At 42.8% G+C, this 24,533-nt stretch overlaps 1 protein-coding gene across 5 annotated transcripts in view; it reads left to right on the top strand.

The window, feature by feature from the left end:
• XYLT1 (xylosyltransferase 1) overlaps positions 1–23,568 on the top strand; it is a 177,466-nt gene extending 153,898 nt beyond the window's left edge. For all 5 annotated transcript variants that reach the window (XM_030957983.1, XM_030957982.1, XM_030957981.1 and 2 more), the window contains 3 exons: positions 2,585–2,780; positions 7,770–8,103; positions 15,630–23,568. In XM_030957983.1, the coding sequence (XP_030813843.1) occupies positions 2,585–2,780; positions 7,770–8,103; positions 15,630–15,952 (853 nt within the window). In that variant the 3' untranslated portion in view covers positions 15,953–23,568. The remainder of the gene's footprint in view (positions 1–2,584; positions 2,781–7,769; positions 8,104–15,629) is intronic.
• The last annotated feature ends 965 nt before the right edge of the window (positions 23,569–24,533 follow it).

The following is a 24,533-nucleotide window of genomic DNA, read 5'->3' as shown; positions in this document are numbered from 1 at the left end:
ATAGAAAAGGTCTCTTCATGGTAGATGTTTGCTGCCTGCAAGCACATCTGGAGCTGTTTAGATTCAAAGCAGAGATGGTTCCTCTTTTTAAGTCTTACTTTACCATCTCTTAATTCCATCTTCAGAATGTATTTCTGGAGCCTGCCCTTTTTTATCCTAATAGAAAACACATAGAGCCTAAGTCAGCAAGCACTCCATGGGCTCTGATGGATGGACATTGCCCCTGTTGTGTTCTCGAGGGGGAACCAAATGTGCCTTGACCTTCCTAAATTAGCCATGGAAGTGCTGAGCAATGCCCCATTTAGAAAGATGTGGCAATAAGTGCTCCAGATTCCTATTAGACTTTTGTCAGTGAAGGTTACCGGTGCAAAGCAATAAAAGATCAATAACAATTAGATAGAAACAATCACTAGTAGCATGCCTTCCTTCTATGAAATAAAGGCAGACCTAAGGAAGTCCTGGGTCATTTGTCCTGCAGAGTGAAGCCAGCAAAGAAGATGGGGACTATGTATAACCAGTACTGAAATAATTTGACAATTACTTTTGTTCTCAGTCGTTTTGCCAGTATTCTGATGCTGATTTATATCAATTATCACTTTTGTTTCTGAGGAACTTTCCATTGTACAGGAACTCAAGGTGCTTTTCAAGCTTGCTCAGGTTATAGATAGGAACACCATGACTGCAGCTGTCTCCAGGATAAAGCACAGCTCCTTCAGCAGGCTGAAGCCTCATGAAACAGTGCAGAGAGGAATTGCAAACAGTGATACAGAGTGGAGGCTTAGTTTTCATACCAACCTGAGCCCCCTCAAGACACTGAGTCAGCATCCAGTTCAGATCAGAGAAAGATGGCTGATCTTCAGGTTTATGATTCACATCTCTCTTCTGATCCTGGGCTGTCCTTCTGGGTGTTTGCACCTATACCTTTCCTCTTTCCCTCTCGTGGTTTTGCATGTCTCTCATGCAGTAATGGCAGGATGGGTTTTGGCTGAGCACCTCAACAATGCTCCCTTTGCTGTGGGGCTGAGCACAGCCCCAGGCTGGCTGATCCTGTGTGTGTAGCGCCCCAGCTCCGCCTCGGATCCCCCTTGGAGTCAGGCCCATGCTGCCACCCACAGCAGCCCAGGAGATGTTTGTAAGAGCAGCTGCCTTGCACACTTCCCTGACCAGGGCCAGCCCACAGCCTCAGAAGGCCGTGCCCCCCTCAGACTGCTCAGGTACCAAAGGAGATGGAGTGTCAGCATCTTCCGTGGGAGCAACATTAATGTGTGATTGAGATTTAATTCATTTTTTCCATCCCTAGGCATTTTTACTCTCTGCTGCCAAGAGGCAATTTACTCAGTCTATTTCAAGGATATTGTAAATATTTGCTGCTGCACACATATAAAACAGGAGGTCTTAGTACTGGGAACAGAAGTCACATTGTTGCTGGTGTTGGCTGTGTAGCTTTGCAGTGGTTTTGCTGAGTCCATCAGTGCTGGCCCTGTTGGTACCATGTCTTATGTTGATTTCTCCAGCTCACAGAGTTCCTTCTGGGTGTTGCAGACCTCATGCAATGGAAAGTCCTCCCTGGTGCTCATCCTTAGTGCTCATCCTTTAATTGTGGTAACAAGCCTGACTCAGGCTTAGCTGACTTACTGGGAAGGTGTGATGCTGGTTGGTTTAACTTGTTTTGCAGTTAATGTCAGTGCTGTAAAGTAGCAAAATATTGAATTTCTGAGCTATGAAAAACACATTTTTAATTATTTATGCATCCATATGTACCCAAACATTGTTACAGATGTTTCTGAGGCCATAGCAGACAATCAACTGTACATTTTAATTATTTGAAGATGTGACTACAATGTCTTTAAATCTCAGCTGCAACTGAAGGCTTCCAGATCTCTCAGTGATTGGTTTTGCCCAGTTATTTGACCTTTTTCAAGGCTTTTTTTTTCTTTTTTTTATTTATGAGTATTAAAATCACAGCAAAAGCAATCTCAAGTCTTTAAAGAATGTGAAGTTTTTTCCCTGAAACACAGAGACCTAAAATGGGGACAGGATCCCGGTGTCCTTTGCTGCAGTGCCAGCCTGCAGAGCCCTGCCCTTGGGGAAGGGGTTTGGAATGGAGGGGGCAGTGCCTGGTCACACAGCTCTCCCTGCTGTCCTGTGCAGACAGGCACTGACCCTGCTGGGGCAGGAAAGGCAGCTCTGGAGCACAGGCACAATCCTAGGGCATCCTTTATCCTGCAGTTTATCTGAGCAAACAGTGCTGCCCCCTAACAATTTCTGGGTGTCTCTGGGTGCCACTTTCTACCAGGAGAGGTGGTGAGGGAGAGGAGCTCTCTGGCACACAGAAGGACTCCTAAAGAGCTCTGAGCTGAGGATATGGAATTAATGAGCCTGTATTCTTAGTAACATATTTTTACGTTACGGGGTAATCGGAACAGCCTAAAAATATTTGATAATGAGTCATGAACACTTTTGAAATCCCTTAATGTACAGTGGTGGATTTTCTAGTTGAAATGAATGCTTCTTAAGCCACTAGCTCCAAGTAAATGGAGATTTCATTCTCTTACCTAACTGCTGAGCATGTGCTGTTTTACAGATACTACCCCATGGGCCATCCAGTTTCCATCCACCTTTACTTCCTTGCTGACCGTTTCCAAGGCTTCCTGATCAGGCACCATGCAACCAATCTGGCTGTCAGTAAACTGGAAACTTTGGAAACCTGGGTGATGCCCAAAAAAGTCTTCAAGATTGCAAGTCCACCGAGTGATTTTGGGAGGTTGCAGTTCACAGAGGTGAGTGTTCATAGCCACCCATGCACAGCTGTGTATCACGAGAGTGAACACTAAATCAGCAGCCTTTGGAAACTGTATTTCCATGGAAATTTGAGGTGACAGTGGCTTTCTAGCATAGTGTACATCCCCATCATAGAAGGGATTGGCAGTTCAGGTCTGTGGTCAACACTCATTTCTTACATTGAGTGAGTGTCCTCACTCCCTTCTGTTTTAAAAACAAATGGAAAGCTTTTGTTGTTGTCAAAGGGGCTCAGTAATTTAAAAGTGAATTAAGAGTTTTGCCACCATGTTTGTTGTGAGTGCTGTGTAAGGCTGCTGGGGAAAATTCCATTTTTCTGCAATTCCAGATGTAAATGGTGACATGTATAACTGTGTCTCTCAAGAGTACACTGGAAAAACCTCTCAAAAATAGTGGTAGTCAGGTACTGATACCACATGTGAGGAGAATATTGATGTTGTAACACAAAAGAGAAAATTATCACAGCAGTGGCTGAGATTTCCCACAAATCCTGTTATTTTTCTAGAAATTTGTCCCAGTGTCTGTAATAGAGTATAAAAAAATCTACCTAAAATATATCAGGAAAGTTGACCACTAATAGGACCTGACATCTGTGTTCTGTTTTAAAGATACAATTGTCTGAGCAGTTAATTTCATGATTTTTCTTGTTAAGCCGCAAATTTCAATTAAGGCATAAAATTGATTGAAGAAATGTGTTCCAGTCATTATGGCTAAGTCCATAAATTGTCGTCTTCTTGGGCAATTAAGAAATGCCTAGGTGGGATTCAGTGTTTTGGTGTGCATGGCAAATCCATGACACTAATGTGCCATTAAAGAGATGGATGGAAAGTGTGTTTCATTTATCAATGTGTCGGATGGTAGCCTGCCATTTCATGCAGTGATAAATGTTCATACAAGCTCCAATTCTTGTGATTTGTAGGAGTATTTCTTCTGCTTATTTAGTACTTTTAAGGATTTAATCACTACTGAGCTTTTTTGAGCATGAGGAAACATTTTCTTCTGTTTGAAACTCAACAAAAAGTGTTTTGGTGGCTGCTTACTTGTTTTCATTTTATTTTCCTCGCCTAACCTCTTTAATTGTCCTCTCATTTCATAGATTCATATTTTAAAAGACCAGGACATACAAAGTAAATAATTTAATTTTTTAATTTTTTTTTTACTTTCTGCCCTCCCTTGGCCTGCAGGGATCTCTGCCTCTGAGCCAAATAATTGTCTCAGTTACCCTGCTATAAATCCAGCATTAACTTCTTCAGCCTCAGTGTGACTGGAAAGCTCTGATCTGCTACTGCTTATTAAAATGCCACTGCTTTGTCAAGGTCCAGCATGTGGAAAACAAACTTAGCAGTTTAGCTAAGATGGAAGCATCAGTGTTCACAGGAAATAAAATTAAGATTTATGCTTCTTGGGACATAGAACTGCTTGTTCTTCAACAACATTCACCCCATGATCTGGCAGGAATTTTAAACTGAATGGGGCTATTTTAGCTGGGAACTTTCTCCTCTGTCCCAGCTCGCAGCACTGAGGCCAGCAGGAAGAGCACACAAATATTCTGCACTGAATGTGCTCCCAAGTGTATTTGTGACCCTGGTGCAGAAGTGAGATTGCAGCAGAGCTGATGGGATCTCTCCAGGGCCTCAGCTTCCCTTTGCTGCTCTCAGACTTCACTTCCCAATGAGCAGATTTCACCCCACGCTCTGGAAAGACAAGTGGGAAGGCATCAGCCAGCTGGGCTGCCCCACACCTGGGGGCAGTTCATGGCAGCATGTCCATGGCACATGGCTCCTGCAGGCTGAGTCAAAGAAAATAAACTCACAGGAAATCCAAAAGATGATTTCCAAGCATGGAACTCCCACACCTCCTGAAACTGGCTCGTGCACAATGCACACACTATGTGTCCTGCCAGCCTGGGTTCAGGCAGCTTCTCTGTGCAGGGCAGGGATGGATTTGCTGCACAGAACTAAAAGTCTCAGCTCACCCTCTATCAGTTAAATGCTGTTTCTGGTCTTGTTAAGAGTTGTGATTCATCACAGAGAATAAAATAAACTAGGTGGCAGGCAATTAGTGTGCATTGTGTGAACCTAATGGTCCTGTTTGTGGTGAGCAATGAGACACAAACCCATAATCAGGGTATAATTTATCTTGAGAAAATTTTATCTGGGTTCGAACAGAGATAGAAATAGCAATTTTGAGCCAATGAGAGATTCCAGCTTTCCAAGCATACCCTGTGCACAGTGCTTGCTCTTGAGGCCCAAAATAAAGGTGATTAAAATAATGATGTGGAAAATGTCAGTTTCTGTGCTACATCCCTTCATAATTTATCAGATATTCATTACTGCTTGATTCCATCCGTACTTGGTGTATTCTATTTGAAAGTGAAAGCCTACTCACAATGTTTTAAAGAGCTGTGAAACTTATTCTAGGGCTGTAGTATCTCTTGCCCTCTAAAACTGGACATCTCAGTGCTGGGAACTCAGCTGTGTAAAGTTCAAGGCGTTATAAACCTCTAACCAGTGCTTTAAGTAAAATTCCCTATAAAATATTGTGCTTCTAAAAGCAGCTGGTACTGCAAGCTGTGCAGCATGGGAAGGCATGTCCCCAGCTGGAAATGGGCCATAAAGGGCAGATGCCATGAGCAGAGTGTAGAGCTCCCTGCTTTCCCTCCTGAGGTGCCTGTGGAGCCTGGCTGTGAGCCCTGGGGCACACAGGGCTCTGGGGCACCTGTCCTTCCCTCCCCTCTTGCCCTGCCCTTTGGCTGGGACGTCTGGGTTGCTTTAGGGAGCCCAGTGCCATGCCTGCATGAAACTCAACAACCAGACAACAATTGTGTTACAATTTTCCCCCAAAAGCAGCCTTAGCTCTTCAACAGAGCATTCTGATAAACCTTTGTGCGTGTGAGCACATCTCATCTTTTGTGCAGCCTGGCATGGAGCAGTGTCACCTGGAGGTTGGAGCAAGGGGACTGTAACTTTCTGATTTATTTTCTCAGGGATGAGAAACTAGAGGGGAAATAGTTGGATGTCAGGAGTGAATGTTTAATTTTTGAGGATGAAGTAATCTTTCTGCAATGACTTCTTCAGTAAGAAATATTGAATGTGGTGGAAAGAGCTTCCTTACAGATTTTCTTTGCCCAGGAGGGTGTAGGCTTGTTTCACATGTTGTGACTTTATTTTTTCTAGGTCCCTTGAGCACTGGTAGGTGTGATATGGCTGCAGCTCAGTGAAGGTTGGTAGAGTAGATAATAAGGCCTGGTCAGGAAATTTTCTTTCTCAGCTTATTTCCATACATATTCAGTCAGTCTTGTCAGGAGAGCACACACTGACAGCTCCTCGAGGCATTCAGTGCTTGGGTCTGATATCTGGGCTATGCTGTCTGGTTTGATTAGCTGGTGTGCTGGGTGAAATACCTCTGAAATACCTCTGAAATACCACAAATGCTGTGTTGATTGCAGAGGAGTGGAAGACTCATTTTGTCTCATACTCTGCAGTGTCATAGCCCAGTAGGAGGAATTTGTGTGATGACAGATGGAGTTAGGATGGTAGGGTTTTATTTTACTGACCTTGTAGCATTTTGCTTGCAGTCCTCCTGTAATTTGTCTACCAACCACAGGGATTTATTTAGAAGAGACTGGAGACTGGACAGTTTCCAGTACAGGTAATAGGCATCAGGGAATCATTATATTTTGGGGATCTGGGGGGATTTAGGCATTATATTGGAATCACTTATATTGGAATCACTTTCACTTCTCATGAAGTGAAATGAAATCTAGAAGAAAAATCTCTGAAACAAATGAGCTACAATTATCTCTTATGCTTTCAGGAAAACAGGTTCTGACCATGCCCTTGTAAGGTGAAGCTCAGGGACAAGGACAGCTCTGTGTGGGAAAAATCTGCAATATCCACATATATTTTGAGAGTGGGTCTCCAGAGGTCACCCACAGAGACTTTCCATACAGGGAAGAAATCAACTCTTTGGTCATCTGCACTGGTTGGAGAGTAGAGCAAAAGAAAACCAGAAGGACTTTGAGGGGTTTCATACCAGAACTGCCTCCAAAAGCAGAAGTGCAGCCCTCAGTCCTGTGGTCACAGGAGAATGGATGGAAATGTTCCATAGTGCTCAGCCTCATAAACACCTGCTGCCTTTAGTGCTGGGATACTGAAGTCTTCCCAGTGGCCTAAGACAGGCAGTGGCTCCATTTCCATGCTGGCTGGGCAGAGGTGCTGGTGTCAGTAGTGCACAAGTGTTAGTGGCAACAGCTTGGAAGTTTGTGTCATCCCCCAGGTTATGGGTGACCCATTGAAATTCATATAAAGAGCACTGGAACATGAATTAAGTATTTACACTAGATTGTGAATCAGCTGGTTTGCTGTTAGTGAATAAATGAAAAACAATATCACTATTATGACAATAAGAGTTTCCAAGAAATAAATTCCCACATGGGGCAGGAAGGGAGTACAAGGAGACAGCATCTCATGGGTGGATTGTAGTAAAGGACCCGATGTGACTTGTCCTGAAGTCAGCAGCTGAAGTGTCTTCCCTGGTCTTAGCAGCAGCTGGGCAGGTCTCTGCTGCAGGGTTCATGTCTCCATCTCTCAAGTGTGTAATACATTTTCATGACCCAGGAGATGTTGGTTCCCTTTTTTTTTTCTGTGCATAGGCTGTGTCCAGCCACTGGCTTGGCCCCTTGTTGGCTGCTTCTGTGGTGGGAAGAGAGAGCTGCTATCACCTTGTGTGTCACTCTAAGATAAAGAAAACCTTTTTATCAATCAGAAAGGGAGCAAGAAAGCAAGCCTTCTTTCTTGCCTCATAATTTGTGTATGCATTAGGATCTTAGGTCATGTTGCTGTTATATGTATGTATAATTCATGTGATTAGAGAAATATGATTTGTGTCTCTTGAGAGCCCTTATTTGCCATAAAGGTCTCAGGTGCTTACAGAGATGATGCTACCAGCCCTGTGTTCTTTCATTTCAGATTGGCACTGAGTGGGATGCCAAGGAAAGGCTTTTCAGGAATTTTGGAGGACTCCTTGGGCCAACAGATGAGCCAGTGGGGATGCAGAAGTGGGGGAAAGGCCCCAATGTCACCGTGACTGTCATTTGGGTGGATCCCATTAATGTAATTGCAGCAACATATGATATTCTCATTGAATCCAGTGCTGAGTTTACTCACTACAAACCACCTCTGAATTTGCCCCTGCGACCTGGTGTCTGGACAATAAAAATTCTGCACCACTGGGTACAGGTAGCTGAAACCAAATTCCTCATTACTCCTCTCACCTTCTCAAATCAGCAGCCTATCAAACAAGGTAAGTTTTATTATTTGCTACAGGAATAATATAGATATTTTGTCTGTATTCACTGTAAATTCTGCTGTTAAAAATGAAGTTGCAGTGTATTGAAAAAGGATTAAAGAAAGGGATTTTATAGATACTAAGTCAGAAAAAAATTTTGCACTAAGAGAAGTGGAAGTGTCTGTATCCAGCCAGTAAAACACAGCCACTTTGAACAAAAGACTATTTGTATCTTTAAATTATGCACAGTTCAGAATCCAGAGAACTTCAGACTCTCAATAATCTAACAGCTATCATAAAAGCCATCATTTAGAAAAGGAAAGAAAATTTGACCTTTCTGTGCTGCTTTTCATTCATGTTTCCTCTTACAGACTTACATGTGTTTAAACTTTCTTGACAAAGCCTGTGTGTTTAACAATAAAAGCACTAATTTACAAAATGCTGGATTAGACAAAATTACCTTAGGCCAGAGCTCACCTGACATATTGTCAGGTCCAGGCATTCACTTCTGCCTGATACCTGCCAAAACCTGCTCAGCACTTGCCAAGCAGCTGTGCTGCAGAAATATCTACAAATACAGTCCTGGGACCAGACCCACACTGACAGTTTTTAGAAAGAAACTCTTTTCTTCCCTGCCACAGCAACCCTGAGCCATCCAAATCCAGAGGCCATGCTGGGGCTGCCAGGCTCTGCAGGCTCCCATGTTTGCATGGCACAGGCACCATCCAAATGCTTGGGTCTGCAGCCAGTGCCCAGGACACTGTGCTGGGAGAAGTGGGAACATTTTACAGCCACACCTGGTTTTTTATTCAGTAAGATCAAAACAAGCTTGTTGCTCTGAATATCTTTACCATTCTTCTTAAAGTGCTCAAGTGCTTCCATCTGCCCCATTGTAATATTCATAACTTTAGACATCTTAAATTTCCTAGATACATGAATGATCCTATTAAGTTTTCAGAAGTTCTTCTTCCTGACAAGGCAGCAAATAAACTGAGTCAGGCATTTCCCTCCCAGCATAACGTGCTGCTTCTGTAATGCAAACACCAGCAGACAACTGCTGAGAGCTAATGCAGCCCTTATCTCACTCAACAGGAGTTTGATTCCACACATTTCCAGCACAAGAGTGAACTTACTGATTTCTGCTGCTAACATTTGGTGGCATCGTTTCTTAAGCAGAAACGAAACCACCTCCAACCCACTGCTGTTAATAGCTAATAGGCAATGATAAATTGTGAACAGACACCATGTGAAGAAGGGATACATTTTCAAAGTTTGAGGCAGCCTGCTTCTGAATGCAGCTGCTACCAACTTGTCTGCTGGAGATTAATGAATTACATGTTCTTTGGTAATTCAACATTTAAGGCATAAATTGGATGGAAAAGGTGGCATGTAGCCAGCAACCTTGCTGCTTTTCCCTACTATGTGAGAGCCCCATGGACAGGTAAACCTGTGTCAGACTTCAAAAATAAACCCACACTTTATGGTGTAAAGGCAAAACTCCCTTTGGTTCAAACTCTGAATCAGGAATAATTCCACTGAAATTGTGTAGCTACCCTGTATTGCCCATTGATACACTGGGCTCACATTTTTTGTTTAGAAGCATTTTTATTCTTGTGGTAACTAGAATCTACTACAGGAATGAAATATAAAGCTTGGGAACAATATTGTCTAGGAAGAAAATCTCAGGAGTGATTTGCTACTGATGATGTGATGTGTAATCTGTAGATGACTGAGGCATGGAGGTAGAGAAGAAAGTTAATTACAGGGGCAGGCAGTGACACTGCACTGTTGTTAGAATTGCATTTACAATGCAAATTCCTGTTGTTTTTTTTTTTTTAAGGCTTTCTGTCTGTGACACTATTGTGCTCTGTGCAGGCAATCATGATTTACCTTTGATTTGCAGATTTTTGTCAGTTTGTCATCACTTTATTCTTTAAAAACATTTTTCTCTGCCAAATAAAGGCATAATGAGAGTTTGACAGAAGAATTAGAACTTCTAAAAGAACAATTTCTCTTACCGTAAACAATTCAAAAACTGCCAAAAATCTTCTAAAATGAAGGAATAGTATTATTTTCCTGTCTTAACATTGAAAATAAAACTAAAATACATCTGACTTAGCCCAGAGTTGTCAGTAGAAGATGGGAATATGTTTTATTAGGGATTTCTTTAAAATTTTCCTTTTTTCAACCATCCTCCCTCACAACCACTACCAACCACCACCCTGCCCTCCCCTGGCCTGATTAAAAAAACAACTCTTGTCAGAAAGATTGCCCTGGACTGACACATTTTGTAGCACTTTGCATGTCATTTCCTCCATACTGGTTCTGCCTCCTCTGTCTTATCCACTCCAGATGTAGAAAGTGGAGCCCACAAAGTTACAGACAAAAATCTCTCCATGATCTTGTATGCAATTTGCTTTTGCCATTCTAAAAAGCATTTGCACAAAAACATCTTGTATCCTGAGAACATGGGCATGACAACAATGCCTGTATTTCCTAAATCGTTGCTTATCTACACATCACTTCAGCCCAGAGCACAACAAGGAAAAGTTGTTTTGGTTTCCCAGCATCATGAAGGGAGCCACTGGCTCTTCTTTTGAATTATCAAAGTAAAACACGTTCATTCCTGTATCATGACTCTCAGAATTCATAATTGCATTCAAAACAAAAAAATAATCATGGGACAGCTGCCAGCAAAGATGTTCTGTTTAGCAGTTTATGAAAACAGCATATGCCACTTGTTTATTCGGGTTTTTTATTTCCAGTTATTTATTAATTTTGGCCTAAATTATTTGCATGCAAGTAAAGCCATAAAGGGGAATCAAGAGTGAGTGTTTTCTCTGATTCTGTGTCCAGATGTAAGTAGCTGGTAGAATGTAAATGGTTTTAACAACACAGATTCATTGACCTCTTAAAAACCAGATTCTGTGAGAGATCAGATGTTACATGGAATTACTGAGGATACTGTTTGGGCTATTTCCACTGTAAATATGGCTCCCTAAGGTATTTCAGTGGAGAGTCTATAATCTAATGTTACTTATTCCTTCCTGGTCCTTCTTCCCCTCCAGTCATCCAAATCTGTGTCTGTTCTCTGCTTTGAGTTGTGTCACTGATCAGCTCTGCCTTCAGCAGATACTCTGGCTCAGGAGGGCCTGCAAGTATTTGCCTGGTTGGAGAAAGTAAAAAAGAAAAGAAAAGGAAATTAGGTGCATTTGTGATAAATCATTTGGAGAAATCAGGTTCACCTTCTCCACCAGAGTCTCCTTCCCTCTACCTCCTGCACAGACAGATTCCAGTTTATTCTTCTAAACAACAATTTTGAGGTTCTCACCATATGGTTGAGTGTGTCAAAGCCAAGAACTCCATGCTTGTTGTAAAGACACAGGAGGGCTGCCAAGGACCAGCAGGATGCTCTAGGAATAATTGAGCCAAGAAAGAGGGAATGGGATGTGGAGAAGACAAAACAGGGAGCAGCACCATGTAAGATCACTGGCAGATCACACAGGAACGGGGGACTTCTGCTGGCAGCTTTAGGAATTTGAGTACTTGGAGACTCAAGGCCAAAAGTCCAGCTCTCCTGTGAAGGGACTGCAGAGGCAGAAGCAAACAACAGGTGTCATTGAAAGCACTTAGCCAGCAGCTCACTGACTGTAATCCAAGCTACCCAGCGGACTTCAAATCCCAAGGAGACAGCAAATTCAGTAGAGGCTGTCTTTGCATCCCCATCATGCCACTTTCCCCCCTTCCCTGCTCTTTAAAGGCCAAGTGTGATCGACTCCCAGGGTCACAGTGAGGGGAAGAGAAAAAGCCAAAGCAATTTCATTTTTAAATTTGAGTTTATACTCACAACAAAGTTTCCCCAGCGCTCTCCCAGCTGGAGTGCCGATAATGAGTTGTCATCCATTTAATGGATGGTACCTGTTCCATTAAAGCCAAAGAGGTTATTATGAGCCAGTAGCAGGTTCACTTCTGGGGCAGAAAAAGCCCCAAAACCTCAAGATGATAGTAAACCTTGGATTGCAAATAAATGAATACATTAAAAGCCTTTCCTCCTTCAAGCAAGGAGAGAAGTGAGAAAGAGAAACTTCCGTTTTTGCTTTGCTTTCCCACTCTGTTCCCAGCTTGATGGCATGTCCTGGACATGGGGCTGCTGATCTTTGCTGCTCCCATGGAGCCTGAAATACCAGTGCCTGGTCCCTATGCCCCCTTTCAAGGGCTGACAGCATTAGCAGACATGGGCAATGCACTCAGGCACCTCAGCAGCCTTTTGACCTAATCCATATTTATAGATCATCTCAATTAGCAGATACTGGGAAACCTTTGTTTTGCCCTTGGTTGTTTGCAGTGGCTCAATCAATTCTAATTGCATCTATACAGATTATAAAGTGGGTGGCAACTTGTGTCAGAACTGCTGTGATTTCTTTAAATTAACCAGAGGTAACATGACATGTTCTTGATAAACGCAGTAATAGCAGCAGGCAGGCGCACGACTGCAGAAGAGCAGACATGCCCTGGAATCATCATTCTGAGAAAAACCCTCAAGACAGGGATTTGCTTTGAAATTTAGTTCAGATCCAGCTGACAAGGAGTCGATTAGCTCCACAATGAGCAAATGCAGAACTGTCTTGTTTGCTGCAAGTGAAAACAAACAAAATGTCAATAAAAAATTACCTCTTTGCCAGAGGGTTTTAGCACAATTCAAGTAAAGAAATAAAGCTGTATGTTCATGTTGCTTTAAAAAACCTACAGGTCTAGTGCCTTAATGTGCACCAAGATAACCACATTTTTCATTCCTTAGCCCGCTGTCTGTCTAAACTAATTTGCTTTTTCTGCAAAATGATGAACAAACCCACACAAAAATGCTGAAATCCCAGCCTGTATGGCTGGCTATAGGCTGTGTGTTTAATCCAAAGCAGTTAGACCAAGAAGAGTCAATTGAGAAATGTGTCCTCACATATGGGTGAAGAGCAAATAAAAATAGGGGTCAAAAATAACCAAGTTTTTCAAATTTATATTTTCAAGTCAGAGGAATATATTTTGCATTGATACACATCCTCCTGAAGTCAAAGGGCAGGCACAAAAAGTCTGGCTTAGTGTCTGCTATTCAGCTAATTTTGTGTTGTTTGTGCTAGCCATACAGATTTAAATGTCTAAATATTTAGAGGCAAGCTTTACATTCTTCATTATTCTTTTTTCATCAGCTCTTCCTCATGACACTTGACTGAAGTGTCAGTGCTTCAAGAGCGCACCCAGTAGCTCCAGCCTCCTTTTTTACAGCATATCAGGGCTTGGGAGCCTCACTGTCTCTCTTCTGTGCCAGCTCAGTAAATCATGGAATCATGATTCTCTGTCATTTTTCCTTTAATGCACAGAGGAACAGCCCGTGTGCCATTGCTCAGATGAGCAGCACCCTCCCTGCTCTCTGCTCTGAACTGTTTGACAAAGCCTTGGAGGCTGCAGGAGGGCTCTGGGTCTGGTTCCCAGCATTTCCTGCTGATGAGTACATGTGACTCTGCACTCAGGCTGCTGTTGTCCAGCTTTTCTGACACCTAGCTTGGGGTGCTGCTCTGCTGTGGGGCAGGCAGAACTCTGTACCAGGTCAGGATTCTCTGTGTGTCCTCACTGGAGCAGCACCTTTCACTGTGGGCAATGGTAGCCTTCACACAACCTCTGCTGCTTTGCCCAGCACTGGGTCCTGCAGTTCCTGCAGGTTCCATCCTTTCCAATCCTGATAATCCACCAAGTCCTGAGGCCTGGGACATGTACAGGGCTGAGCCAGAGAAAACAGCAAGTTCCATTTCATCCTGTTTCTTGTCTGAATAAAGACCTCTCTTGTTCCATGCATCAAACACATGTGCAACAGGCATTGATTCAACAAGCTCGCTGAATTGCCTGTTTCAATCAGATGATCCTGCTAGTAATGCCAACTCTTATTTATTTGGGAATTTTTACTCAGACTGTTCCTATTTAAATAAAATGTTGACAAACAGTCTTCCATATTTAATTGCTTCCAAAGGAGGAAATTTAATCATGTGTACTTGTTCTATTTCTTTAACTGCAGTGCTCTGGCAGAGCACATTTCTGACACATGTGCACAGATTGAACTCATTTTGACTACAGGTTATGTGTGTATCTACCATTTAAAATACAAAGAGGGGCTTAGATAAATGCAGGAACAGTTAAATGAGGTATAATGGTGATGGGCATGGGCTGAACCACTTTAATTGGGGATTTGAAGCAAGGGACTTGCACAGTATTTGACATTAAAGACTTTGCAAATGTAACAGCAAAGCTCCAATTATCCCCTTTCCCCCTCTAAATAAATACAAGGATTTATTTCCAGCACCTGAGATGCTGTCCTCTGCATGGAAGAAAGGACTCAGTGTCAGGCTGCAGTGCAAGCAGCAAGGACATGTGGAAGGGATTGTAGCTGTGAATGTGTAATTCCTGGCCTCTGACGCTCGCCGAGCGCGGTGGCTTTCCTCGCCTGGAGCAGCCTGAATGGGTCCATTTTCTGTTCTAGACAGTGTGTCTGTTGGCAGAGCTAAACATATCCTCTGTGCTGACAGAGTGAGGATGCTGGGGAAGGCAGCTGAGAGCGGAAAGAAATGGTTGGAAATTTGCTCCCAACAGGCACTCGGTGAACATTTTTCAAGGGTCTCATCCTGATTTTATAAGCAGCAGCTTGGTGCACTCAGACTCTCAGAAGTCAGCCAACCTTTGACAGGGGCAGCCTGACCCACAGCGTCCAGTTTAGGTCTCTGAAAGGATTCTCACAGCCTGACACTGATTTTTACTGCAATATTGCAAATTTGGGGTATTTTACTGTATTTTGCTGAGATAGGTAAGGAAAGCAACCACAATGCAAAGTGTCATTAGGGAATGGTTGTGATCTACTGTTCAGCACAGGAGACTACCAGTGAGACTGGAGCACTTCCAGGAATCATGCTGGGGCTGCGTGTGTTTCATTATGGTCTGGTCTGTCCAAGACCATGGTGGTGTCCTTTTAATGCCACAAATGGCACCACCTGGGTTTGTAGGCAGATAGAGAACAAATATTGTGGCTTTTTCACAGCAGGGCAAGGTTCATCTGTTTAGGGAGAAAATACCCACAACAAAACAGGCTGAGATCTTGGCTCTTTCTTCTAGACAAATCAATAATAGCGCTTGGATGTCTGACAAGGGTTGGCAGACTTCTTGCACCAGGTGTCCTTGAACTGTTTCCTCATTTTGAGGTGCAGCTAGTCCTGGATGTCCTGCAGCTCTGGGGTTGGTTGTACGTGTTGATAATAAGGGTGGCTCTATTTTCAGGGTCAGAGCTTTGCCTGCTAAGGCAGCACTTGCAGGATGAGAATCGCAGTGAGCAGAATCTGTAGTACTGAGCACGAGGAGTGCCAAAGCTGAGCACAACCCCTGGGGTGCAATGTGTGGGAAATGGCCTACAGCTCACCCCTAAACCTTGCTCTTTTTGTTTAATGTACCTTTAGATCCTCAGCAGTGGCTTTTTCAATGCACTAACTGTGGGCTTTGCTCCTTTTCAGAGGAAGCCATCAAGCTGCACAGCGGGCCTCCAAAGAACGCGTACATGGAGCAGAGCTTCCAGGGCCTGAACCCGGTGCTGAACATCCCGGTGAGCGCCGCCCGCGCCGACCAGGCCCAGCGCAACGCGGGGCTCGTGGGCGCCCGCCTGGACGCCTGGGTGGACTCGCTGGTCAGCGGCGTCTGGTCGGCCGTGGACGTGTGCAGCGTGGGGCCCTCGGCCTGCCCCGTGCTGCAGGGCTGTGCCCAGACCGCCTGGAGCTCCCTCAGCCCCGACCCCAAGTCCGAGCTGGGCCCCGTCAAACCCGACGGCCGCCTGAGGTAGCGTCCGGCGCGCTCCGCCCCGGCGTAGGTTTTTAAAAGGGAATTGAACCTTGCTTCTCTGTGAATCTCACACCAGGTTTCAGAAACCTAAGGGGAAGTTACATTTTTTTGTTACTTATTGTAATAGAATTCATTTTAAAAAAACAAAACCAAAACAAACAAAAAAAAAAGTTCTGAAGTTCTGACAAGGCCTTTGGCACTGCCCTCTCCATCAGCTCTGTTGGGAGCGTGGCCTCATCCCACAGCCTGTGCTGTCCCATTCCAGGTGCCACTGCACCCACCAGCCTGTGGGCTTGGAAACAGCACCAAGCCATGGGGAGGGCAGTGAAGGAGCAGCTGCTAAAGGGGTTTTTTTAAAAATAAATTTGTTTGTGCCTCTGCTGTTTCATAGGCTTTCATTATTTTGCTATAATGAATAAATCACATCAAAATTCCCTTCTACTTACACTTTCTGGGGAGGTTGGTTCCTGCAGGCTAAAGCCGGTATGGCCACATGACCTCAGAGAATGTGAAGTAATTATGGTACAGCCTCACTTGGGTTTTTAATAACACAAAGTAATTCTGGACACAGCTGATGTCTGTTATCCTAGTTAGAGAGAACGAGCAAAAGCAGAAACTTTCAGATTCCTTTCAGAGATTTTTTTCAGACAAATTTAATGATAAACTCTAAATGAAACCAGTGTTTTGCTATAGTAGTCTTTTATGTCTCATGCAGTCGGGTTCAGGGTCAGTGTACTAAGAGTATTTATTAAAGAGCAAAGAAGTTTTTTGAATTTCAGCCCTTTCAAATCTGCAGGCATTTTTGGAAGCAACCATTACCTGAGTATTTTCACAAGCTGCCAGTAGAGCAGGTGTGTATGTGTAGGCTGGGGTGGATTGTGATGTGTCTGCTCACACCCTTTGCTCATGAGCTGAGCTGAGTTTTTTCTCAGGCAGTGGAGTTGTAAACCAGTAAAATAGTAAAACTGGGACCTAAATCAGCAACAACAGGTTTCTTCCCTAATTTGAGTAGTGGCTAGTAAGTCTTAACACTAATTCCCTTCCTTGGTCTCAAATCTCCATCAGTTCCTAAAGAAGGATCCTTCCAGGCTTTGCCAGGGCACCTGGAAGGCTGTGCAGGATGTGGATCACTGCCCAAAGCCAGGGGAAGGAGAACAATGCCATGTTTCTCCAAGCTTTTACTTTATTCAGTCAACAATCTACCCTTGCCTGTCTTCAGAATTCCTAGCAGGCTGCATCCTGTTTTAAATAGTCATGTTTTTGCATCATTTCAACCTGCATTTTCTACAGGAAGGAAAAAATTAATTTACATTCCAAGAACTTTTTAAAATACAAATTCATCTTCAACTAATGTATTTTACATTAGCAAAAACATGCACTTTGTTGCTGTTGCTGTGTTAATCTCTAGTTAGCAACAGAACCAAAAAAGACCATCAAAAGCCATTGGGTTAATTAGGAAAGAAGCCCTGTTGCTGTAATAAAGGAAGGTATCTGTTCACCCTTCTGTGTGCATGGATAACTTTCTGCTGAGAGTGAAGTGTCCACATCAGGAGGGAAACAGAGCCTTAAATCATTCCATAATCATGTCTCACAGGAAGGTTGAATTCCCTTTTAAACAACACTTGCAGTAGGACTGTAACACTCAGATCCCCTTGGCTTGGAGTATCTCTGTCATATTGGTTTAAAGCTACTTCAGTTTGCTTTGGACTTGAAATTGTGGTGTCAGCTGTGCTGGCATTAAGGCAGAGCATTGAAATGTTTATCTGGCACAAAAATGGATGCATAGAAGGAACAATTTAGGTATTTATTATTTATGTTTTAGTCAATGACTAATTAGTAGGTGCTGCTTTTGCAGCTTGAAGATTATGTTATTTTACTAACTGAAGCTGCCTTTATTAAGAAAAGGCCTTCCTCCCCTCACACCTCCCTTTCTTTTTTTGTCTTGATTTTGTCAGTCACGAGCAGTAGCTTTAGGAAAGTTTGTAGCAACGAGAGCTGATTGGAATATTCCAGTCAAGATAATGTTCCAGCTTTTCAACCAGCTCTAGAGGCAAGCGTGTGTGAAACCAGGGTTGCCAACAGGTTTATGTAATAGAATCACAGTGTTATTACTTATTCAGTAGGGGTTTTTAACAGTGCTTGTTTTTAATGTAACATTCCTGTGTGAAGTTCATATTTTCTGGGGACCTCCAATCCTCACTGTGAAATCCAGGGCTTTATTCACACTGATGCAATGGTGACTGCACGGTCCAAGCCCTGCAGATTAAATGAAGAAGGTCACATTTAAGGCACACAATAAAATCCATTAACAAGCCCAGGCAGTGCTTGTTCTCAGTAAGACTCCTGAGGTAGCCACAAAATCTTCAGTCTGTCTTGCACATAAGCACATGTGTAGGGGTGCACCCACGCACACGCATGCAGATAACTTCGTTTTTAAATCTGATGTTTTTATTCTTAAGCAGGAATGTTTTTAAGTGCTTTTTTTGTAAGTTTTCATTAACTAGACCAAGAAGAAGGTGACAACAATCACATCTTCTGCTGTTAGGAAAAAGCTGCCACTTTCATCATTTGAAAAATAAGGTGCAAATTATTTTGTTTTAGTACAAAAAAAGGGAAAGAAAACAGATGGTTGCTGATATATCCATTTGCATTATATGCTAGGTTTAAAATATCTCAAAGGAAATTTATATGAGATTATTTTCTGAAAGGCAAGAAGCATTTAAACAGTGAAGTTTTGTAGCAAGCTGGCAATTTCAGTGCTGCTGTTAAAATATAGGATGTGGAGCTGAAGGGGTTGATCCTGCAGTCCTTTCTCAGGCATAACTTCCAGAGTGCTAGTGCTGAAAGAGGATTTCAGAGTCAAGTCCAGCATAAATAAAGGGTATGACAGTATTCTAGGGGTAAATGCTGTCTGTTTGAGGTCATCAAAAGATAAGCTGCCATGTTTGGAACATCTTCTAGGGGCAGTGGCAAGTTTTGGACCTAAACAGCCACCTCTACTATAGCTGTTCTCATGCAGCCATGGATCCAAAAGATATATATGAAACTAAATGTCTGAGTTCCAAAGTCCAGTAGCTGTGAATAAAAAACACATAAAGCCAGACTCTGCATCAGGGATCAGAGCTGGCTCCAAGGTGATGCTGTTAAGCCAAACTTAGTCCTGCTTAGTGGCTTCTCTGGTTTGAAATGGCAGCACTGGGAGCCTGGAAAGAATATTGTCAGTGGTCAGAAGAGAACAACTTCACAGATGTTACATTTGGTGGAAAGGAGAATTCAGAGCAGGGACCCACAGCTGGTACAAAACACAAGAGTTATGCATCTTCACCTGAATGTGCAGGTGTTCTTTTCCAGTCACTGGCCAGTCCTTGCTGAACAGGATCCCAGCTGGAAGCCTGCTTTGATCAAAATTCCTTTCAATGGGAGGGGTTTCTATTTCCATATGCATATTTATCCTCTGTGTGTAATGCTTTGCTTGTTTAAATTCCCTGCCCATTCTGCATGACAGCCATGTAACACTCCTGTGATCAATCTGTATTACACAGAAAGGGAATGTGGCAAAATGCAGAACATCTACATATGTGATTTAATGAGTTATGTCCAAAGTCAGGCTCAGCATTATGCAAACCTGTTTATATGGTAATGTTAAACCCCAAGGCTAAACGAAATAGCTCAAATGACAGTTTATTTTCACATTTGTCCAATTCCTTCTTTGATGACATTTGGACATTGAGTAGTAATATTTGCATTTTCATTTTCTGATATTCAAGTGGGTTTTTTTTAGAATTAAAATTATGTCTTCATTTTTTTTGTGCTCTCAGCAAGCATTTTGACAATTCCTTCATGATAGCAAGTGTTATACAAGAAAGTCCCTCTGTATCTCTGTTGTTACACCTTCATTATTGCTAAGCCTAGAGATACAGGAATGTGCATTCGTGTGTTACAAATTGACTTTCCTGGGTACTGGCTTCAGTGCACAATGCCTGTACAGTTGTTTAATGGTGTATTGACAGTGATCCTGCAGCACCTTCAAAAGTACCACCTGATGTGCATTCACCTTCCCTCCATCTCCTGCAGCACTAATTGCCTTCCTAATGAGGCCTCCATCACTCTTAGCCACGATTGTAGTGAGCACAGTAGTGAAGTCAGTGAATCGGAACAGGGATAGTGTAAACCTGACCTAGGGGAGAGAGAGAGGGTAGAGAAGATGCTGAAACTTTGCAAAAGCTTGACACAATTGCTTTGCAACAAACCTTTGAACAAACTGGGCTCCTTCTGCACAGCAAGGCTAAAAACCATTGATGTCCTGAGATCTCAGCTTTGATAAAAAAGATAGACAAGATCCAGATAGACAAGATCCAGATGTTTCTTGTGGCCTAGCAATGAGGACCAGTTTTCTGTTGATTTCTCTAGTTCTCTTTCATCAGAGCACTAGAGAATTGCCATCTTGCCACTGGCTAACATGGCCTCTTTGTCGTCTTCCCAGCTCCCAAAGCTTCAGGAGCTGGCCACATGAAACCTTGGCCAACTCCAGCACTTTCCATAGAGCAGGAAGTTTTATACTTGACTGAGCTAAATCCCTTAGGCTCTTCAGAAACCTGCAGATGAGGAAAGTTGCAGAAAGTTGGCTTTTCAGAGCAGTCTTCAGTCAGTTCAGTACTTGCACAGGAAGGAGTTGGTGGAAGCCAGCAGTTACCTTGTCCTGATTTTCAGGCCTGGAAATCTGATATATAAGAGGAGACTTGGTTATTTGATAATTCAGTAGCAGAATAAGACAGACCTGGTGGGACATGGTTGGCAGCCTTTCTCACTGGCCTTTGTTTCAGTCCAGCTGTGAAAAGATAATGATCCATGTCTTTATTTCTACCATTCAAGACCTCCAGTGTAGTCTTAAGGATTAGTAGGACTTAAGCCCATATTAAATGACAATTGAAAACATAATGTAAAAAAGCCTTTCCAAACCAAACCCTCAGGCTTCTGCCAAGGCAGCTCCAGGGATGATGCTGACAGAGGGTAGGGAGTGGTTTCCTCTCAGTAGGGAGGAGTGTCCTCTCAGTGTTAGAGAGGACAGAGCACTGCCCTTCCAGAGGCCCAGGAGGAGTTCCTGAGAGCAGGAATACCTGCTGCTGAGCCCTGAGGACAGCTGCCGCTGCAGCCAGGCACAGAGGAGCCAAAGAAATGTGAATTAGGATTGAGGACAGCAAGGAAAAATTTGTAGGACAGCACATTTTCCTGCAGAATCTTCAAAGGCAAGCAAACACTCTGATTTGTAATTCCCTACAAAGGCATATTGTAGAAGAGATTGACCTTCAAAACCTTCACCACCATCATCAGAGTAAGGGAAAGAATAACCAGGCTGAGAGCATTTAAAATTGAGCTACAAGGCCTTACAGCCTGTGCTGCCCAGGACCAGGGCAGCATTAGGATGTCTCAGTTATGTGTGGTGTTGGGAGCAGTTACCCTCATGGTGTGACACTGCAGGTACCACGTTGATTCCGTTCCTTCTTACTAACAGTAGTGTGTTGATAACTCTGCTCTTTGCTTCTGCCTTGGTTACCTTCTTTTGCTCATGGGTGCTACCACAGCTGCTACCTCACTGTGTCTGCAAACACGTTTACCTGAGAACAACAAAAAAGGTACCAGAAATCACCTTGAACTGAATGTACAATCTATGCAAATTCTCTTTCTACTTTGTTACAACCTAGAAGTATTACTTGTAACCTTGCCAAATAAACAGCAAGATACTGTACAGGTGCCTCTGATACCAGAGTGACGATTCTAGGCGCGGTTCATGGCGCTGCATTTGTATATTGTAATGACTCGGCTTGTCTTTGGTTCTGTTGTAATTAACACCCTAGACTGAGACAATAGCACTCCTGCTAAGGGAGCACCTTCAGTTTGCTGGGAATATTCCAGAGGAGGATGTTTATGGCATTTCATTTTATTTTCCTGCTTGGATCCAAAAAAAGGCACAGACCTGCTGGCCAAAACTAGGGTGTTGTTTCAGCTTTTCTGTGGATGAATCCTATCAGCTTTGGATCGCTCGGTGTCTGTTCCCATTGTGGCATCCAGTGTGTTGCCCCTTAAAGAAAGCCTTACTTCCATCCTTTCTAAATGTGGCCTTAAACTGTGTTAGGAACTTTGGTGTTGTCTGTGTCTTGCTCACTTTCTCTGTTTGTTGCAGAATGAATAAAAGGCACCTTGAGATTTCTATTACAGCTCGGTGGTGTTGCTGTCAGCTTATACTTCACAAATACAATGGAAATTGCTTACAAATGCAGTCTTTAAGGAAAGAAAATGACCTTCCCTTCGGGCAAAAGGAAGTCTCAGACATTCATATAAAACCTTAGGAAATTATGAGCTCTGTTTCTCGCAAGTCACTGTAGATAAGGAACTTGGTTTAATTACATACAAAGTACAAACTTAGTAACTTCTAATTTATCTTCAGACTACAACAGGACAGACTGCTCTCAGTTGCACAAGACAAATTGTAGAGTAATTTCACTCATTTTAACATGCTGTAGTAGCTTTCCTCTCAGATTTGTACTGGTAGCTGGGAGAAAAAATATCCTCTTAATGGTATGGTCTTAAAATCTGAAGAACGTCACCACATAGGGCCAGATTTAGGTGTTGGTTGGGAATCTAAGAGTACATTTAGAACATGGTTGTTTTGTCATAAATGCATTTCCAAAAATCTGGCATTTGGAGCTTCTTTCAAAGGTTGTCAAAGTCAGCAGAAAGCAATGACTTCTGCTAAGGCTTGTATGTGTTGGGTTTCTTTAATACTTTCCTCCATGAGAACTGTCATGTTTCAGTGAGTAGCACCAATATTCCCGGCAGGCTGCAGTGCTTTTAGCAATCCCACATCCTGTCCTGTGTTGGTATTCATATGTGGATACAACCCAAAGGCAACTGAAAAGGGTTTACATTTAAAACAAGATTTGTGAAACTAAAATAATTAATTCAATGTAATGAAATTATTTTTCTGACTTTGTCCTTATGGTTCTGTTTTGGTTTGATTGGATTTTTCTATTGCCTAACATAGTCCATAATAAGTTATTCCTATTCTGTCATTTTCAAAGACTGGTGGTAATATAGTTTTAAGAAATAACTATTTTGTTATAGATCATAATATGCATAAAATTGTACAGAAATATTTTGTAATCTATTGAATAAGAAAAAAGAAAACCATGTATATACAGGGAAAAAAAAAAGTTTAAAAAAATTGGAAATTCAAATGGAACACACTGAAAGATGTAGATATTTTGCTATTTATTTAAAGGAGTATTTTATGAGATATTGAAATGTCTTAAATTGACCAGTAATCAAAGTTCAAAGTCAGAATGCTTTTCTTGTAGTAGAATGTGATTTTCAGCAATTATTGCACTACCCTTTTTTGCACCCTTTTGTCTTTCATTTAGCAGAAACAATGTGCCTTAGCTGTATTCTTTGTCAATGGGAGTTTGGTTGTTTGTCCGACAAAGCAAATTTTTTTGCAGAAAAAGAAATGGATGTATGAAATACTGTATTATACCAAAAACACTGCAGTGTATATAATGCTTTCTGTCATACGGTGTTTTCAGATGCAGAGTTTTAAAATAAAAAAAAAGGCTGTCTTTAGGAGCATGTGCACTTTGTATTATTTTCAACCCCACCAATGTGTGTCTTATTTGAAAGAATTTTGCTGCTTGGTGATTTTTAGGAGGGAAAATGGGCCTGAGCACTTCCAGCCTGTGATCCCAGTGCTGCTGCCTGGTCAGGCATTTCTCAGCCATAGCCTTTATGGGGGAAGCATTGATGAAACCTTCTGGGAATCTGTCATTGCTCACAGGCAGTGCTGCAGCCTCACCTGCGTGCTGCCCCCAGTGCAGGGGTGGAAGGTGGATGAACTTTGCCGGGCTCCCAGCACTGCCAGCACAGTGGGACCCAGAGAAATGTCCAAATCCTTGTTTTCAAACCCAGATGTCTGCTTTTGGGCCAGAGCTTCTCTGCTTTTTCCAGCGATGACAAGGAATGGTAGGCAAAGGATCAATGAGGAGCTCAACTGAAGTGTTTCCTGAAGGCCATTAACCATGAGCAGTGCTGAAGCAGTTTCTTCCCTGCGTCCCCAAAGGGTGCATCAGCCAAAGAGAAAGATTCTTGGGCTTACAGATGTCCAGCTGGGTGCAGAAATATGAATTAATGCAAGGGCTGGCTGTTCCAAGAGCAGCAAAATATGTGTCCTTTGCCTTTAGTGCAAGGATGAGCTCAGAAAGACACATTTCTTCCATAGCTCCCTGCTGGGTTATGGACCCAAACCAGCCATTGCCTAATGCTCACCCAGTGTGAGCACTTACATTTATTTCCATACCCTGGTCTCCACACAGAGCTGCTTCCATAGATATGATGGGGAAAAGTTAAATTCTCCTAAAAGTGGATGATTGGTATCTTTAGCACCATCCCCATGATGTATTGCAGGTTTGTCTCCCTGTGCAGCTTTTTGATGTGGGATGCTTGAAAAAAACTCCTTGATGACCTTCCAGAAGTCTTTGACAGCACCAGGAGCTGCATGACTTTTCATGCACCCCCAAGCCGTGCTGCAGGTT

Source organism: Camarhynchus parvulus, chromosome 14, assembly GCF_901933205.1.
Source record: "Camarhynchus parvulus chromosome 14, STF_HiC, whole genome shotgun sequence".
Lineage (NCBI taxonomy): Eukaryota > Metazoa > Chordata > Aves > Passeriformes > Thraupidae > Camarhynchus > Camarhynchus parvulus.
The sequence above is the reverse complement of the archived record's forward strand: the minus strand, read 5'-3'. Positions and strand labels throughout refer to the sequence as shown.